The sequence below is a fragment of the Limanda limanda genome, chromosome 11, assembly GCF_963576545.1.
Source record: "Limanda limanda chromosome 11, fLimLim1.1, whole genome shotgun sequence".
Classification (NCBI taxonomy): domain Eukaryota; kingdom Metazoa; phylum Chordata; class Actinopteri; order Pleuronectiformes; family Pleuronectidae; genus Limanda; species Limanda limanda.
Genome location: NC_083646.1, coordinates 1,264,247 through 1,283,698, shown reverse-complemented (window position 1 = coordinate 1,283,698; position 19,452 = coordinate 1,264,247). Strand labels below are relative to the sequence as shown.

Sequence of the window (19,452 nt, the reverse complement as noted above, 5' to 3'; positions counted from 1 at the left end):
GCTATCAATAACAATATTCTATCTATCTATATATGGTGGTGTAGTTGAGGGCAGCGGTGGCGGGGGGTGGGGGGACCCCAACTACCACTAACCAGCTTTGGGGGGGCCCAGCTTGCAAAGTTTGAGAACCCCTGGTCTATAAGATCCACATTCCAGTTTGTCCTTTCCTTCTTTGTAGATAACGGAGATCACTGCCTCGCTCCAAGATGGAGTCATTTTGACGTCTGTTAAGGTTGTGTTGGAAAGTTGGATTTTTAACAGTGCATCACCACAAGATGGCAGTATTTGTATCTGAGAACTGACAGGTATTAACCAAAAGAAGACAGCAGAGGCCAAACTAGACCAGGTCTAGATCCGGACAACTATATCTACTCATTTTTACTTAAAGTGCTGTTCGACTCGAAACAGGAAATGAGCTGGACTACATGTCTGACTTTCAAAGTGCGTCTGGTGCGGTTGGGTTCTCTCAGACATTCGGTCGGATCTCTGTGTAGTTCTTCACAACTCCAGAGAACCTGATGATGTGAAGTTCAGGGTCGCGGGCTTTAAAGTCTTGCCACAGGTACTCAGGTGACAGAACCTTACTGGGCTTGTTGATCCACAAATACCTGAAACCACGGAACAGGAGAAACAGTCATTACAATATGAACCAGGGTCGATGCAGCTCCAGTGACTCTGCTCACCTGTTGATGTGACTCTCCTCCTGCCAGGCGGCCTCGATGCCTTTTTTAGCATCATCCCCAAAGTTGGTGGAGCAGGTTTTGGTAAGCAGGTGTACTTCCTGCAGGTTGCCTCCGAATGCCCCCCCACAGTAGTAGAAGTCCCCGTCCCCAGGAGCCATGTAGGCTTTGGAGATAGGCCGTCGCTCATATGGGAATCCGCTGCGGTCGACTTTGTAGTAACCTGCAGACACAAGTTGGAAAACATGGGAACATACCCAAATATTAAGGTGAGACTTCCTCTGGAATGGTAGAGCTGAGTGGTCCTGGTGGCTCCACGTAGCTTCATCTAAACACATCCGACATTGTTATCACACAACTGAGTAAAACTGGGATTTCACCACACAGCAGTAAGTGTCCCTCTATAGTGGACCACACCAGTACGATCTTCAACCATGATGTTGACACTAAGAGTAGAAAGGATTCTCTGCTGACCTGGATGGAGCACAGCGACCCGTTCTCCCAGTGACTCCGTGCTCCATCGGCCGTGGAACTTGGAGTCCACATCCAGACAGAAGATGAAGTCGGCGTAGTCACGAAGCTCCTCCTCTATTAGGGCCTGGACCAGAACCATCCTGCTAGCACTGATATCCTGCCAACGGTTAACGGTGGGAAGTGTTTTCACCGTCCGCTGGAGGTGGAGCAAAACTTGTTTTTAGAAACCAGGTGGACAGAGTCCAGCTGACCTGGACTCACATTATTGGGAACACACTTCCGTTACCTGTCTGCCGCTGGACATTTTGACTTGGGGCACCTCGTTTGGCCGGTCAGTGTAGACGAACACATGCACATTGAAACCAGTGAAGAAGTGCTGCTCCATGGTCTCCAGAAACCTTTTCAGGAACCTGATGTACCTGTGGAGTAGGTGAGGAGTCACCTCCAGGTAAAGGTCAAATCAGAAACTCTGTGTTCATGGGGTGTAGACAAGTAAACACTGTGACATCATACTTTCCCTGGGCGAACACCGTGGCTGCGATGGTGATGTTCTTCGCCTGGTAGAGGCTGTCGAGGAGAACCGGGTCGAAGGTTCCCTCCCAAACCACCGGAGCCGACCAGGGCGTCAGCGTCTGCACGTCAGTACGACCAGGGGCGGCTCCTGGCGTAGGCGCCACAGGCGGTGGCCTAGGGCGCAAAATGCGGAGAGGGCGCCACAAGAGCCTGATTTATCATGACGTGATACATGCAATGTTAACCAATGCAGTAACAACACCATCGTCCTCTAACCCCGGAGACACACCGGAGGCAGAAGCGCCGCGAAAAGCTGTACGCCTCAGGTCCGCGCCCGTGTTAATCCATTGGGCTGTTCGCTCCGGGAGTGAAGTACCGGGAAGCGCCGGGTAGAGTCGCGCCGGTCTACAATCTACAGCGATGGTTTCGGGGTCTGTTCTATTTTTTTCTGCTCACTGCGGGCAAATTGGGCCGGAATACACACTGAAAATCTAATTAAAACGGTGTAAGGTTGATATCAGTGGCGTTTCTACATCACAGGCACGTGGTGCACTGCCCCACCAGATCCAGATGGCGCTGTTGTGCAGAAAGCTCAATACATCTGTACTTTGTGGCAAAATATATTTTATTTTATTTTATTTTATATGCAAAGTAGCGTGCGTGAATGTGTGTGTGAATAAACTTGACTCACAAGCATTATAGTCTGGACGGAGCAAGCTGAAGACTGTTGCCATGGAAACACCAATGAGCGTGAACCACACAGGCCAAAGTTAACATTGGGAGATGGGGCACTTTCAGATGTGCCCCACGAAATCTGCCTAGCGTTTCTGTGTTAAGTCAAGTTTAGTATTGTATTTATGTGTTAGAAGTGATGAGCAGGGATTCGGTGTATTTGTACCTGGCTTGTTAAAGCATTAAAGTAAAATTATTCATTTTACTTTAATGCTGTATTATAGGCAACATCTTTGTGTCGGGCTGAGCGCTAAAGCATGTGAAATGTATTTGAAATAGGATTTCTGCCCCCTGCTGGCACTCAAAATGCAGCCCATAGTATATCTTACTGGTCTATATAGGCCTACTGCTTATAATAATCAGCTACCTCTATTTTTGTGACGGTGACATTACATTACATTACATTTCATTTAGCTGACGCTTTTATCCAAAGCGACTTACAATAAGTGAATTCAACCCCGAGGGAACAAACCCAGAACAACAAGAATCAAGACAGTACAATTTCTTCGAAATAAAGCAAAACTACAAAGTGCTATTGGTAAGTGCCATTTTAGTGCTACCAAAGTGTTAGTTTCAAAAGTGGTTAGTTTTTAAAAAAAATTTTTATTCATGGTACAGTCTGAAGAGGTGTGTTTTTAGTTTTCTGCTGAAGATGTGTAAACTTTCAGATGTCCGGATGTCAATTGGGAGCTCATTCCACCGTTTAGGAGCTAGGACAGCAAACAGTCGTGATTTTGATGAGTGTTTAGCTCGCAGTGAAGGAGCAGATCCGATTGGCCGAAGCAGAGCGGAGTGAACGTGCTGGTGTGTAGTGTTTGACCATGTCCTGGATGTAAACTGGACCTGATCTGTTCACAGCATGGTATGCGAGTACTAGTGTTTTGAACCGGATGCGGGCAGCCACTGGCAGCCAGTGTAGGGAGCGGAGGAGCGGAGTAGTGTGAGTGAATTTAGGTTAAAAATCAGTCGAGCTGCTGCATTCTGGATGAGCTGCAAAGGTCGAATGGCAGTAGCAGGTCGACCTGCCAGGAGGGAGTTACAGTAGTCTAGGCGTTAGATGACCAGGGCCTGGACCTGCACCGCCTTCTGAGTGAGAAGGGGGCGTATTCTCCGGATGTTGTATAGCATGAATCTACAGGACCGCGTTGTTGCAGTAATGTTGGCAGAAAGGGAGAGTTGGCTGGTTAATCTTCAGGAGGTGAGCGGTCATCCACTGAGAGATGTCAGTCAGACAGGCAGAGATTCGGGCTGCTACCTGTGTTTCTGATTGAGGAAAAGAGAGGATTAGTTGGGTGTCATCAGCATAGCTATGGTAGGAAAAGCCATGCGAGTGAATGACAGAGCCGAGAGAGTTGGTGTACAAAGAAAAGAGGAGAGGACCCAGGACAGAACCTTGAGGGACCCCAGTAGTGAGAGGACAAGGTTCAGAAACAGATCCTCTCCGTTACCCGATAAGTGCGTTCATTGAGGTAGGATGAGAGCAGGGAGAGAGAGAGCAGAGCCTGAGATACCCAGGTCCTGAAGGGATTTCCGCCATTTCCTTTCTGATGCTCGCATAGTGGCTCTGTCGGCACGCACCGAGTCAGACAACTACGGAGCTGGGGAGGAGTGGCGGACCTGTCGTGACGTGAGAGGACAGAGGGAGTCAAGAGAGGAGGACAGATTAGAATGTCTGTGGCAGAGTTAGGATGCATGAGTGAGAAGGAGTCAGTGGAAGGGAGAGCTGATAAAACGCAGGATGCTAGAGAGGCAGGAGAGAGGGAACGAATGTTGCGACGGACAGGTACAGACCCTGTGGATGTGGTAGGGTTGACGTTTTGAGATAGTGGGAGAGAGTAAGAGATAAAGAAGTGGTCAGAGACATGAAGTGGGGTTACAGTGAGGTTAGATGTTGAACAGTTTCTGGTGAAAGTATAGTCAAGGTGGTTACCGGCTCTGTGAGTAGGAGGGGAAGGACTGAGTGAGAGAGCAAAAGAAGACAGTAAAAGTAAAAGGTCAGATGACTTGTCCGTCTGGATGTTAAAGTCACCCAGGAGGATCAGTGCAGGGCCATTTTCTGGGAAGTTTGACAGGAAGACGTCTAATTCCTCCAAGAAATATCCCAAAGAACATGGTGGACGGTAGAGAACAGCAATAGTTAATTGTACCGGATGAGTAACTGTCACAGCATGAAATTCAAAAGACTTTGGGGTAAAAAGTGGAAGCGAGTAGAGAGAAGAGGACCATTTGCGGAAATGAGTAAACCTGTGCCACCACCCCTACCAGTGGGTCTGGGTGTGTGGGTGAAGGAGAAGGCCGAGGAGAGAGCAGCTGGGGTGGAGGTGTTGTCCGGTGTGATCCAAGTCTCAGTGAGAGCAAGGAAGGCCAGCGATTGCTGTGTAGCAAAGCCCGAGATGAAGTCTGCCTTGCGGGTAGCTGACTGGCAGTTCCACAGGCCCCCGGTGACAAGGTGTTGGGTATGTGTGGAACGGGTGGGATAGATAAGAGAGGAAAGGTTACGGTGTCTGTGTGACCGAGTGCAAGGCCTATAGTATCTACGAGTAGAAATTCGCACAGAAAGTTTACACATATTCAAAATAAAAATGCAGCTTTATACTCAGCCTCCTCCCCAGCCTCCAACGAAAGACTCCTTTGTCTTTATCCTCCGAGTCTTCATACGAGGAGTCTTTTCACAGATGCTGAAGCTAACGCTCCAAACATTTCCTGGTTTTAACCAGAGTTGACGATGAGTGGCTACAGCTGTGCTGACCACGCCCCCTGCTCAGGAGGCAACCAGGCACCTGGTGCTAATGGGCCAGTGATGGGCCAACCTCAAACACAAGAGGAACCTGTGCCTTTAATCAGTGAGATACACTAAAGCTCCTAGTTTTGCCAGAAACTGTTTCTGGCCCAAGTCTACAACTAAAGTTAAAAAGTCAAATAGAAGTTACTCTTTAACAGAATAGGAATAAGAATCAACCAAGCACTTTAACCTCAGCTGGTTCCCTTTTTAGCTCTCAGTCACTTGAGTGAAACTGAAAACAATAAACAAAATTCAATAGACAAACAAGCTCATATCTCATACCATTCAAGGTAAGGCCAAACAGTTCAAACTATCAATCTAGTTTTTAATCTAAGACAGCAGATACAATAGTAATCTAGCAGAGAAGCTTATTAAAGAAAAAGAAAATACTTTGTCTGACTCCAAGTAGTCCAGTGGAATGAAACCCCAGAAGTTCAAATGCACATGACATGACGTCATACAAAATTTCCCAACCAGAAATTTCAGGCTAAAATTTTCTAAATTATTAAATATGCATCCCATACTTTCAATATCCCTGATTTTTGCCCCCACATGATGAAATTTCACAATCTTTTATTATGTCATTAATCCACACACAAGCACACAATCTCTTGTGGGGGGGCGGCTATAGGCTTGTGTAGGTCAGTCACCTGTGAAGACCAGCATCATTACCCCCCCCCCCCCGACACAGAAGTTCTACTGCACTCATATACTGACAGTTGTGGTAAACGCATCCAAACCGCCCAGAACAGGAACTGAGTAATAGAACACATCCGCTTTCCAAAATAAACTGTTGACATGGAGCCTATACAAAATGCATAATTGAAAGATACATTTATTGGATTATATTCACAAGAAGTATATAACATCTTACCTTTGTCATTTTTATGAATAGAATTTTGACTGTATCAATTTAGAGATTTTACAAAATAAAAGTCACAAATTTTTAGCTTCAAATATTGTGTGTGTGTGTGTGTGTTTGTGTGTGTGTGTGTGTGTGTGTGTGTGTGTGTGTGTGTGTGTGTGTGTGTGTGTGTGTGTGTGTGTGTGTGTGTATATACACAGTGTTCAGGCCGCTGACATCACTAAAGCAGAATAAAAGTGTGAAGGACACAAACAGCCTGTTGGACTGAACAGAGAAAGAGTTACTGACCTGCTTGCAGGTAAAATCCGACTCTGTCCAACGGGATCTATAACTCTAGAAAACAAAAACACAATATCAATAATTATTTTATTACTAATCAATAAATCAGTTAATACTAAAACAAGGAACATTCGTGTGTGTGTGTTACCTGCCGGGCTGCAAGGCTGAGCTGAACAACATTCTGTAGATTCAAACAGAAACAGAATCATTAAACTGTTCAGTCAGTGTCATCACTCGTATCAATAGCATCAGAATCAAGACTCACCCCATCAGCAGAACCAGCGTTAGAATCACTGCCCCAATTTTAATTATGAACAAATTCATGTCTGAGTCAGACCAGGATAGTTCTGATGCTCAGAATCCTTAGTCCAGATCAGGTCCGATAAGTCCAGGTCCAGCAGTGGGTGCTTCCTGTGTTGTCCTGGTTCCATCTGGTTTGGAGGTGATCAGCCGAACCTGTGGTTCTAACTGACAGAGAAGAGAAGTCGAGAATGACAAAAGCAGGCATTGGCTAAGATCAGGTTTCAGGTTTCCTTCCTCCTCAGGTTGGTTTTTGGGAAGAAAGAAAGAGAGAGAGAGGGGGGGGGGGGCTAAGGATGCATGATGTCAATGAGTGTCCTTATTAAGATAGAAGTACAAACATGTGTGTGTGTACTTCCTGATTTGCCCGTGTTTTCGTTTTCTGTCGAAACTTAAACTGAACTTCCTGTGACAAATCGAACAAAAACATTTTGACTTTGGCCAAACACACAAATAAGGAAAAGACTATTAATCATTCAATCAAACAATAAATAAACTCATTGAATTTTAGATTTTATAATTTCACATCACCTTCTGTCATTTTAAATTAACACTTTAATAAACCCTGAAAATGAAAACCTTACTAAATTTTTCAGTGACCTATCCCTTTAAATCGTACAGAGTCGGTTTTCTGCTTCGGGTTTTTTAAGATAGTGACTGATATAACTGCCACCCCCCCCCCCCTGTCTCTCTCCCCAGGCCAACATGGCTGATCATCAACCTCACCTTGGTCACTCTGCTGGCGGACAGCCTGCTGGTTACACCGTGTGTTGTTACCTCCGTCATGCTCAGATGATATTGAACTTCCTCTCTGGTGTTTAGAATAGAAGCGCTTTGCGAGGTTCATGTGAAGTCTGGATTCGTATCCGCCTGGTTATCTGATGCAGACCCAACATGTCTCCTGCAGACGCATCACGCACCAGTTACTTTCCTCTCATGGACTTTTTCTCAAAGAAACTTTGATGTCATAGAATTTAAGGATCTGTTCTCAAATGTTTTTTAATTCTTGGGTTGTTGACAATAAAAGGGTGAAGGTTTAAAAAGCAGAGTGTGGACGTCAGAGGTTATTGCGTCATCGTCTCTCGGCGTGAGACGTGACCTTTGACCACACACATCTATTCTGTTCATTTTTGTTGAAATGAGAGAAACAGATCATTTGTTCACGAGGCCTTGTGAGGTCACAGTGGCCTTGACCTTTGACTTTCAACCAAAAAATTAGAATCAGTTCATTTGTGATTTGTACCAAATTTGAGGAGATTCCCTTGAGATAGTGTTTCCAACACACTTTTGGGGGGGGGGGGGCGGTGTGGGTGTTCTCCCCTAAATGGCCCCTCATAAATGTTGAGTGTACTAAAAATGTAAGTCGCTTTGGACAAAAGCCTCAGCTAAATAACATGTAATGCAATGTAATACTGTGGAGGATGGACAAGCTGAAACCAGGACTCACAACCTCCGGCCACTAGGTGTCAGCAAAGGGCTCAAATTTAGAAAACTTTGACAAAGTCATAAACTTGTGGAAAACAACTTAAATCCTTCCAGACAACCAATCAGTACACACTGCTTTTTTATCATAATCTGTCCTGGAGTTTTTGTTTAATTTTGCAAACTAATGCAAACTAAAGCGTGAGTGTGAGTGTGTGTGTGTGTGTGTGTGTGTGTGTGTGTGTTTGTGTCCAGCTTGCACCATCGTCAACTCAACTCAACCTAAACTTCCTGTGTACTTACATACTGTGGCTGATGTTTACAGTGTGTGTTGTGCAACAACGTCCTGAGTGTGGAGGTCATTGACTTTGTGTTGTTGTTGAGAAACAGATCAGTGAGTCAGACTCAGATCGGACCTGAGCTTCGTCCTGTGGAAAAACACACAGAGACGTTCTGGGCTTGATGTGACGTTGACGTGTGTGAGAAACAGGAAGTGAGAGTCGACACCTGGACGTCTGCGTCAAAACTATTCCTGAACAATCAATGTGAACAGAGAATAAGGAAAAATCCTTCTGTTCATCAGAATCCAAATGTCCAGTCGTCTGTTGTGTGTTCAGTCGTTCGAGTCGAGCAGAGAAACGAACAGAAGGAAACATCAGTGAACTTCTGCTGGAGTCAGAGCAGCTCCTGGATCCTGATCACTGTCGTGTTCTCCTCAGCTTCATGGATCAGAAAGATGGACGACACGTCTCCACCTCCTCTGATGACATCATCTGGAGTCTGTGTGGTACCGAGGCTCCGCCCACTCATGAGGTGTCTTATCTACAGCGAATTACTAATTTATCAATTCTTCAAACCAGAGCTTCAATTTACTCAGTAAACACTGACTCCGCCCCTCAAGCTGTTGACTGTTGCCGCGGTGACCTGTCATGTCAGCTGGGGTTGGGGAGGGGGGGCATCGTAAACATGCAGATAGGAATGTGGGCCATGTACACACACACACACACACACACCACATTCACTCCTCTAAGCTGAGGACAGGGAGCGGAGGTGCAGGAAGTGTTATCAGTGTTGTGATGCTGTGAAGCTCAGGTGTGACCTGGTTGTCTGGGAGTGGACGAGTGGACGAGGGCATAGACATATATAAAGACTAGATGTCTCGTCTGCGTTGCCGGCCAACGGAGCAGGACGTCACCTCATGGCGGCCATCTTGCTAGGGGGCAGCTCGCTCACCCATAACATTGTGTTGGTAGTGGTAAATAACCATAACTTACTCAATTTTCAACCGATTTTGAAACGGTCTGGTTTGTTATAATTGTCAGAGATGTAGTTATGACACTGCATAAATAATTAAAATTTTTTAGAAAATAACATAATTATTCATAAGTACACAGTGTCATATCTACATCTCTGACGTTTATAACAAACCAGACCGTTTCAAAATTGGTGGAAAATTGAGCAAGTTATGGTTATTTACCAACACAATGTTATGGGTGAGCGAGATGCCCCCTAGCAAGATGGCCGCCATGTGGTGATGTCCGGCTCCGTCGAACGAGACATCTAGTCGACGAGGGGACGAGGGGACATGTGGAGGTTAAAGTGTCGTCCGTGTCCTGATTCTCCTCCGTGTGTGTTGTTCCACACGGGGGCGTGGCCTGTGTGTGTTTGTGGGTCGGCGGGTGAAGCTCTTTATACAAACACACGTTAGTTCAGACTTCAGTCACAGGTCACACTTCGCTGACTCGTCTCCGAGTGGAAGAACACGAGTTCTGTTCATTTCAATTATGAAATCAATATGTTTTCATGTCGTAATGTCCACTGCTGCTGCTCCTCTGGTCAGCCTCTGTCTGTAACACCTCACACATCGGTTCAGGAGGGAACTCAAACCTCTGAGTCAGAGTCTCTTCTGAGCCTCCGGGTGAAATGTCTGTATAAGAGTGAAAGTGAGTCAGAGTGAGTTCATGAGAGAAAACAGCAGGAAGATTAAAATCGATGAAAGCAAAAAGACAAATCTTCCCGTTGGAGGAGAACTGTGCCGGCAGTCGAGCGTTTCTGTTTCTGATGAACTGATCGATGTCAGACGTTAAGATTTCTCCTGCTCTCTTGGCGACAGAAGAAAGTGGCGAGCAGCGACGAGACGGAAGCATCGTCTCTTTGTGCCGTTAAAACGTGTGATGACACATTCCTCCTGAGTTTCAGGTGGAAGCAGCAACGAGACGAGAATCTGTCTGTCTCGTCTGTCTGCTTCCTGGGGGTCGTCATGACTACGGATCATCACAAACATCATCATCAGACAGATTAATATCACCATCGTGGCCGGAGGCAGAACTTCACCTTCTTCTTCTGCTTTAACGTCTGCTCTGAGCTAGAGGCCGTCCAGAGGTCAAAGGTCAAGCCCTACCTGAAGTACAATTACTCTAATCTCAGAGAGTTATTGTTTATATTAATATTTTGTTTTTCTTTCTTCTCATTTATTTGACAGTTTCACTAATTTTACATAGAAAAAAACCTGCAGAGTTTGTAAAATATGACATTTATTTGTTATTTTGACCAAAGATGAAACAAGAAGAACTGGTTCTTGTTAATGAATAATCCATTAATCCATTTATTAATCGGTTGATTGGATATTCACTTGCATTGTTATTGTTGTTATCATTGAAGAAACAAGCAGCAGTTGGTCTTTTCCTGTGGATTATGGATTGGGGGGGGGAGGGGATCAGAGGGAGGGAGGGGGGGGTGATCTGAGCTCTGGTTGAATCTTGTTTTAACAGAAAAAAACATAAAATGAAAATCTGCCACTTTCACCTTCAGCTGTGTTTTAAACATGGAATGAAATGAACCCTCAGGGATTATTTGCTTTTCTTTTTTTCCTCCTTTCAGATATTTTTAATGAGGCTGAGTCATCATGATTGACAGCTCAGACTACACTGAACTGTAAATACTGCGCCTGATGTATGATCATAATATTCATAACATGTATGTTACAACTGAACGCTATCTGCTGAGGAGTCATAGCTTCACATGGATTCATCTGCTGTTTGCACTGCTGTTCATATCTGATGTGTACTTATACATTATGTTCCTAAATGTTCTGTACGTTTATAATGTGTACTTACATGTTGTGTACTTTGAGTTCTGTACTTACATGTTGTGTACTTCTGTATGTAATTTGTATGTTTATGTCGTTTACTTACTTATATGTGTGTACATGTACATATGGCAGACTTCACCATAAAGTTGACTTTGTGTATTTGGGAAATTACCGAATGTTTTTATTTATAATTTATAAGCGAATTGACTTTAATAATTTTTTTTAAATTATTTTGTTTATAAACAGTCTCGTTTGTCGCAGATTAAATGTTTTTATCTCTACTTCAATTTTGTTTTTTTCCAGTAAATAAAATCAATCTGTACCCGGAAGTGGTTGTGTAACATATGTTTTTGGGGGCGGGGCCAGATTCAGCATCAGCTCAGAAAAGGAGGGGGGGGGCGGGATCACGTGGGATAGTGACAGCTCCCACCGCGCGTTCCCATTGGCCGAGCCGCTCCGGGCCTGTCCCGCCTCTGATAGGCTGTCCCTGGTGACGTCACGGCTATCAGCTGTTGGAGCTCCACAACAACAACAAAGAAGAACCAGGCCGCGGAGGAAACTTCGGCTTTTTATACTTGAACATCGTCTTATTTCTTCCGAGAAGGAACATCCGGGTTCTGTTGGTCCTGAGGACCCGCGTCTACCTCAGCTTCCGGGTTCTGAAGCGGACTCGCGTTCTTCTTCTGCGGCGGCAGGTGAGTTCTTTGTCTTCTTCTTCGCTGCGGGTTAGGGTTAGGGTTCTCCAGCCTCCACGCAAACAGCTCACACTTTCACTGGGACGCGTTTTAACCTGGCGTGTCCCCGGTGGTCTCTGTGTCCCCGGTGGTCTCTGTGTCCCCGGTGTCCCCGGTGGTCTCTGTGTCCCCGGTGGTCTCTGTGTCCCGGGTCCGATTCCCACTGCTGGTTCTTGTGTTCGCGTCGAGCTCCAGACTCACTCGACCTGTTTCTGACTCGTCGACTTGTTCCTGAAACTCATTCGAGCTCAAACACGAAGCCGATTAATCGATTAGTGCGTCGAGAATGAAACTAACCGAGAACAATTTTGTCATCAGGCCGTTTAATGAAAAAAATACGAATTCATCTTTATTTCCGGCTTTCCTGATCGGGGATTGGCTGCTTTGTCCTCTTTGTGTTGTGTCCCTGTTGTTTCTGAGAGCCCTGTTCGCTTTGTGCTGTTAATACATGTCTATTCATATATTTATAAATACATATTCTATTTATGAACCAAGCATTTGATTGACATCAGATTATAGAATCAATAGGAAAGATGTTCTGACCTTTTATATTAAAAAAAACAGCGGATTATTAAAGAAGTGACCGACACAACGTTTTATTCAACATGTAAAATCAACACACTTTATCATTTAATGGGATTTATTAAGTGCGTGGGAGGGGGGGGGGGCAGTTTAATTGCGCTGGTGAAAACCTCGATCGTGACGCGTTTAATGACGTTCAACGCCTCGTATTATAACGATGAGCTCAGATGAATGTGTGTGTGTGAGCAGGTACAGGAGATTAACTCAGTCTGTATGTTCCTGTCACAGCTGCCTCGTGTTTACAGATTATTAGTTTCACTTAAATTTATAGAAATATCTTGTTTTATTTAGTTTTCTACGCGTCGTAAATGTGAGAACAGAGAAAAACGAGCCGGAGCAGGAGGTTTGAACGCATCACAGCTGAGCTCTATGGTTGTTTCATTTGAATCTGAACCGAGGACGCGTTCATAAACGTGGGATATTTGTGTGTTCGTGCCGTCGCCTGCTCACGGTTTGGTGTCAGGTGAAACCACGGACCGTAAACAAAGATGGACGACAGGCCGGCTCGCCACAAGTGAAGCCAAAGTGTCTGGCTGTAGTTTAGGTCATAAGCCCCTCCTCCTCCATGTCAGCAGATGGGACATGGGCTCTAAGATGTTTCTGTCATTTCAGGTCGTTCTTATCTCACTGATATCTCAAGTGTTTCTGATCAGTTTGGATTTTATTAGCTCTGAAATTAGCTCGGGCTGATGTGTCAGATATCTCAAGTGTTTCTGATCAGTTTGGATTTTATTAGCTCTGAAATTAGCTCGGGCTGATGTGTCATGATTGACAGTGGAGACTGACTCCTGATTGGTTAACGGGACCTTGAAACTCTGACTCCACCCAGTGGTCGCTACTGCACAGACTCCAAATGACGTCACTACCTCAAGATGTCAGCGCTCCTCTATCGTGGCTTCAGTTGTTTGTTGTTTTTCACGTCCGGATGTTTCCGACTCGGACAGGCTGAACAGAGACGCTCACTTCTCTGTGGTCGATTCTCTGCTTTAAGTCATTACTAGATGAAGCTTCTCGTGTGTGTGTGTGTGTGTTTGTGTGTGTGTGTGTGTTTGTGTGTGTGTGTATCCTGAACACAGCACATCTCTGTATTTACTGATGAATAAAACACTGATCAATAAGTGAAGCGGCTGCAGCTGCTGGTTGAGCCCGACGGGAACTGAACCAGCTTCAGTGAAGGTGGAGATTCTCCAGCCAGGCCCGGACACACGTGTTGGTCTTCCAGCTAATTCCAACACAACACAAGTGTGTGTCTGTGTGAGTGTGTGTGTGTGTTTCACACCAGTTATTGCTACCGGTTACCGAACATGCTCTGCAGGTCAGATCAGCGGCTGTACACATTTCCTGCTTTCAGACGCCGAACAAACAACTTCCTTGTTTTATAACTGAAAATTGAACGTGTTGATCATCTGTGATTTATTGTTTCTATTCTTTAACCATCATCTATGTTTTCAACAACACTCACAGATATTTTGTTGCTGCAGCGTCTAATGTGGACTCCCCATTGATCAATGAATCGATCACATTTCCCAGTAACAAAGAGAGTAGAATGACTTTATTTAGTTTATTAAAATGTTCTTGTTCTATGATAAATACTTATCTGGTAAACGTTATGGGTATAAATGGTTCCACTTGCTCAGCTGCCGTTTATCCTGATGATTATCGATATGGACGGAGTCATTTCCGTGTCATCAGACGCTCAGAGACTCGAGTCTGAACTTGTTTCCTCTTCGTTCTCTCTCAGGTTTTTGATTTATCGTCTCGTTGACTCGACCTCGACGCCGAGCGATGTCCATCCAGCGTCTGCTGACCCTCAGATGATCGCTGACCACACGCTGTTGTTGCACTTTACCTTTCCGGAGCCTTCCTGCCCCCGTGAATCCCGCAGCTGATGACCAAAGTGCCGGCCACGCCTCCCCGCCATCGCCCCGTGCCGCGAGCCCTCCCCAGCCCCTCCCTCCTCCTCTCGCCCCGGCAGGACGCCACGGCGGGATGTTTCAGAGGTTCACCAGCGCTCTGTTCGGGGAGGAGGAGCTGAGCCGGAGCAGCGAACCTGGAGACAGCAAAGAGGAGGAAGAGGAGGAGGAGGAGGACTGGATCCTGGTCAACTACCTGGGTGAGTGTCCTGAGGATGTGATGGAGAATCTCTACATTCACAAATAATCTGGTCACATTTACTCGTTGATCCTGGTCTGACTGATCCTGGTCTGACTGATTCTGGTCTGACTGATTCTGGTCTGACGGATCCTGGTCTGACTGATCCTGGTCTGACTGATCCTGGTCTGACTGATCCTGGTCTGACGGATCCGAGGACCAGGTCACGCTCCACTTTGAAATCACACGGCTCCATTTCCATCTGCTTCTCTCCCAGTTCACAGATCATCCTGCAGATCAGCGTGGTTTGATTTTATGTTTTCACTTCACCTCAAATAACATCCCATAATATCCTCCCTCAAAACACACAGTCAGTGAAAGAGTAAACACACAAGCTGACAGTTTTAATCCAGCTGGCGTGTTGGTGTGCAGACGACGGGCGACACACTCACTGACCTGCAGCTATTTGCAGTTTTTTATTAACTTAGACATAAACCTCAGGTGTGTGTGTGTGTGTGTGTCCCTGATGGTGTAATGTGTGTGTGTGTGTGTGTGTGTGTGTGTTTTTGTCCCTGTAACACAAATCGAAACTCCACCTCAGGGAGCAGCTTCATGTGAAAGCTGGTGCAGAGCAGAGGAGTCACAGGGTTTTACTCCAGTGGAGGAACAACAGGATCCTGAAGCATGTGAAGCAACGTGTAAAGAAATGTTTAAAGTTTAAGTAACACACATTATAACACAGACAGTAACACACACAGTAACACACACAGTAACATGACACACTGCTGTCACTGCCAAGTGGCTCTGAGTGAATGTTGGCACAGTTTAGGTTTGAACCCCCGTTCACCCGTCAATGGTTTGACTTGACCCGTGTCAGATTCCACGGATGTGTGAATATATCTGGGGGGGGGGGGGGGTTGGCTGGCCCACTTTAGGCTGGGATGGGGGGGGTGGGGGGGGAGAGGCAGTTTATGGTCACCCTGTAAACAAGTCAGACAAAGCGCCCGAGGAGCCAGAGGAGGTATAAAAAGCTCCCGGTGGTTTCCCGCTGTGGACATGTACGGGCATCGAGCTGCAGCTCCGCACCTGAGCTCAGAGTCGAGTTCTGCTTCCGACTCAACTCGTCTGTCCACGTTCGTTTCAATGTGAAAGTTTCTCTGTCGTTTGCAGGAAGTCGAACCAACGACTGTCCCTGGATTCTGATCACGCAGCACCGAGTCCCCCTGGTGGACGGCAGTGCTCCAAACACTCGTTTCACCAAGACTCGTGAATGATTCTCTGAGAAATCTAGACGTGACATCTGCCACAAGTGAAGCCAAATCATGTGGGACGTCCCCTGGTGGCTGACTGCAGTATGGCCCATAAACCCTGCCTCCTCCATGTTAGTAGATGATATCAAATAACAAGTTAAACCCAAACTGAACAGAAACACTTGAACAAACATCAGTGGGATAAGAACGACCTGAAATGATCGAAACCATCTTTGACAAACATTTATTTAACGTGTACTTTGATTTTTTTAGTTTGGCCCATGTCCCATCTGCTAACCTGGAGGAGGAGGGGTTTCACTTTGGGGAGGAGCCATGTCGTCCATCTTTATTTAGTGTCAGACGTTCATTTGACTGCAGGAGAAAATATCAGGTCCTTAAACAGAAGTGGAATCAAACGCAGACGTCTGCTGGGACGTTACTTTTAGCTCGTGTTAACTTCCTGTGACTCATCGGACTCTGAGGTCCAGCGTGCGGCTCGGCCTCGTCCCGGGATGTGAAGTGTTGTCGTGTTGTCGGGATGTGAAGTGTTGTAGTGTTGTTGGGATGTGAAGTGTTGTAGTGTTGTTGGGATGTGAAGTGTTGTCGTGTTGTTGGGATGTGAAGTGTTGTCGTGTTGTTGGGATGTGAAGTGTTGTCGTGTTGTCGGGATGTGAAGTGTTGTCGGGATGTGAAGTGTTGTCGTGTTGTCGGGATGTGAAGTGTTGTCGGGATGTGAAGTGTTGCCGTGCAGCAGCTTGTTTCTGCAGCGTCGGGCTGAGACGGGTTCAGCGGGCGCGTGTTTGCATGAACACAAACCGAAACGTGTGGCTTCACTGGACGTGGACCTGCTGCGCCCCCTGCTGGCAGGATGCAGACGTTACTTTGGGTTTTTAAAGTGAGAATTGAAATGTCCAATCTGGAACTTTTCCTCATAAATGTCTTAAATCCACCAGATCTGTGTTCTCTCTAATGAAAGAACTAAGAGAGAATAATAAACTGATGCAGATTTAACCATTTGAACAAACTCTAGAACTCACGCATGTTACTGGTGTGATGTGTTGGTAGTGAACTCTCTCTCTCTCTCTCTCTCTCTCTCGCTCTCTCGCTCTCTCTCTCTCTCTCTCTCTCTCTCTCTCTCTCTCTCTCTCTCTCTCTCTCTCTCTCTCTCTCTCTCTCTGTCTCTCTCTCTCTCTCTCTCTCTCTGTCTCTCTGTCTCTCTCTCTGTCTCTCTCTCTCTCTCTCTCTCTCTCTCTCTCTCTCTCTCTCTCTCTGCAGCTGAAGCCTGCTCCGGGCAGCGTGCTGACGGCCTCTCTGGATCCTCTGGTGCTCATGTAGAGGAAGAGGAGGAGGACGAAGACGATCTGGTGATGATTCCCTCTCCGATGGCCACCCCCCCCATCCGCTACGCCTCCTGCACCTCCCTCAACTCCACGACTGACACGGACCCGGATGGCGGCGCCGAGGAGGATGAAGAGGAGGGGGAGGAAGAGGAGGGCGGCTTCCAGCGCCTGGACGCCTGCTCTCTGGAGGAGAGCTGGTTTGTCACCCCCCCGCCCTGCTTCACCGGCCGCGGCCGCCGGCCCCTCCTCCTGGAGACCAGCCCTCTGGAGAACCTGCTGATCGAGCACCCCAGCATGTCCGTCTACACCCACCGCAGCCCCCCCCGGCTGACCATCGACCCCCTGCCGCGCTCCCTGGACCGGGAGCTGGACTTCCTGTCCGGCAACGTGCCGGCGCCCCCGACCGCCTCGGGGGGGAAGGAGAAGGCGAGACGCACGCTGGACGGCCCACGCCACAGGTAACGTCCTGGGAGCCGAGGTTCAGAGAGTAGATCAGATTTATGCAGATTCAGGGAGAAAAGAATTAAAGTTAAACTAAATTATTAAAGAAAACTCAAACACAACCAGATGTATAGAACCTGAATCAGTCAAAAATCTTAACATAAACGCTAATTTATGTCAAATATAAGCTTTCATATGTTCTAACATGAATATAGATAAAAATGTCTGTTAAAGACTCTTTTTGGCCAATTTTATAAATAAATAAATACATAGTGGAACAAACTGGCGCCATCTGCTGGAGCTCCATATGTTTACAGCCTCTGTCGGCTGAATCCCTATTATAATGTTTGTTGTTGATTTGACTCTGTGACGAATCTTTTATACCAAAATATGTTTGTTTGAAAGTGTTTTGCTCATAAAGATAATTTAATGGGTTTGAATCCGAGGTCAAATATTTAAAAATAGATCAACATCTGTCATTGAGCTAATCTTGCTCCTTGTGTCGCCCCCTGCAGGCCAGAGGTGGCGATTGTCCCGCGACGCTCCAGCCTCCACGCCGCCTGCTACGCCGCGGCGCTCTCCGCCCGCTCCGGCCTCGTGCAGCAGCGCTCGGGCGGCGCCGCCCAACGCACGCAGCTGCTGTCCCGCAACGCCCTGCGGCGCCTCAACCTGCTGCGCCCCCCCAAGACCAGCACCATGCACCTGCACCAGCCGGGCCAGAGACACCTCAACTACTGAGGCCAGGGCGACCTTCATCCCCCTCCTCCTCCTCCTCCTCCTCCAGCCCTTCAGCAGTGTGGAGACTCCACCCACACACATCTCACCAGCAGCGAATCATCAGCCCTCACTCACACACATCTGCTCCAGAATCTGATTGGACGGTGAAAAAGGGAAACTGGCTGGTGATGTAGCACCTCCTCATCCTCCTGCTCCTCCTCCTCCTGCTCCTCATCCTCCTGCTCCTCATCCTCCTGCTCCTCATCCTCCTGCTCCTCCTCCTCCTTCTCCTGCTCCTCATCCTCCTGCTCCTCATCCTCCTGCTCCTCATCCTCCTGCTCCTCATCCGTCCATCCCGTGAAAGAAAGGGTCATGTGTTCCAATCTCACATCCTCTGTGGCCAATCACAGTGAGCGGGCGTTGTCACGGGGACGTCCTCCTCCTCCTCCTCCTCCTCCTCCTCCTCCTCCTCCTCCTCCTCCTCCTCCTCCTCCTCCTCCTCCTCCTGCTCCTCCTCCTCCTCCTCTTCCTCCTCCTCCTCCTCCTCCTCCTCCTCCTCCTCCTCCTCCTCCTCCTCCTGCTCCTCCTCCTCTTCCTCCTCCTCCTCCTCCTCCTCCTCTTCCTCCTCCTCCTCCTCCTCCTCCTCCTCCTCCTCCTCCTCCTGCTCCTCCTCCTCCTCCTCCTCCTCCTCTTTCTCCTCCTTGTTCTTTATGAACGACTTCACGTGTAGAGGCGTTGCTTTGAGTCACGTTGCTCAGCGGCAGGTTCACAGCGGCGCCGTCGGGCAGCTTGAGGTTTCAGACCCTGCATCACCTGAACCTGTGCCCTTTAATCAGTGCAGGGGGGGGGGGCTCCAAACGGTTTCTAGTGTCGACACGTTGAACCCGGCGCTCGGGTTTCGTCGTCGACCTGAAACGTGTCACTTACAAGAGGCTAAAACACAACTTTAAAGGGAAAGTCTCCTCGACTAGTCCGGACACTGTGACACTTCCTGTTCCTGTAACCTTCATCCAGTCGAGCATGAAGGTAAACGCCCACTTTTTCATCCTGGAACCGGTCCGAGCTGCTAGGAGATGAATCGTTATCACACAACATTTTTTAATTCAGAGCAAAAACGAATATTAGAAACCGGAAATAAACAACTTTCAGTGCCTCAGTT

The 19,452-nt window shown here is 47.2% G+C and overlaps 2 protein-coding genes across 2 annotated transcripts; one reads left to right on the top strand and one right to left on the bottom strand.

Annotated features, from left to right (window-relative positions):
• Positions 1-136: 136 nt before the first annotated feature.
• Positions 137-6,799, bottom strand: LOC133014411 (globoside alpha-1,3-N-acetylgalactosaminyltransferase 1-like). Its single transcript, XM_061081643.1, has 8 exons — positions 6,591-6,799; positions 6,474-6,506; positions 6,335-6,379; positions 1,668-1,841; positions 1,441-1,573; positions 1,155-1,350; positions 684-903; positions 137-608 (listed from the first exon to the last, which is right to left on the bottom strand). The coding sequence occupies exons 1-8, from the start codon at positions 6,647-6,649 to the stop codon at positions 467-469; spliced, it is 1,002 nt and encodes a 333-aa protein (XP_060937626.1). The 5' UTR covers positions 6,650-6,799; the 3' UTR covers positions 137-466.
• Positions 6,800-11,639: 4,840 nt separating this feature from the next.
• tp53inp1 (tumor protein p53 inducible nuclear protein 1) lies at positions 11,640-18,578 on the top strand. The gene is made up of 4 exons (XM_061081396.1): positions 11,640-11,833; positions 14,196-14,567; positions 17,071-17,593; positions 18,092-18,578. Exons 2-4 carry the CDS (start codon positions 14,444-14,446, stop codon positions 18,312-18,314), a joined length of 870 nt encoding a protein of 289 aa, XP_060937379.1. The 5' UTR covers positions 11,640-11,833; positions 14,196-14,443; the 3' UTR covers positions 18,315-18,578.
• The last annotated feature ends 874 nt before the right edge of the window (positions 18,579-19,452 follow it).

Coding starts and splice junctions, on each gene's coding strand:
- LOC133014411 (XM_061081643.1), bottom strand. CDS start 6,649: ATGAATTTGTTCATAATTAAAATTGGGGCAGTGATTCTAACGCTGGTT. Junction 6,380..6,473: donor TCAGCCTTGCAGCCCGGCAG/GTAACACACACA, acceptor TTTGTTTTCTAG/AGTTATAGATCCCGTTGGAC. Junction 1,842..6,334: donor CGGATTTTACCTGCAAGCAG/GTCAGTAACTCT, acceptor TTTGCGCCCTAG/GCCACCGCCTGTGGCGCCTA.
- tp53inp1 (XM_061081396.1), top strand. CDS start 14,444: ATGTTTCAGAGGTTCACCAGCGCTCTGTTCGGGGAGGAGGAGCTGAGC. Junction 14,568..17,070: donor GATCCTGGTCAACTACCTGG/GTGAGTGTCCTG, acceptor CTCTCTCTGCAG/CTGAAGCCTGCTCCGGGCAG. Junction 17,594..18,091: donor CTGGACGGCCCACGCCACAG/GTAACGTCCTGG, acceptor CGCCCCCTGCAG/GCCAGAGGTGGCGATTGTCC.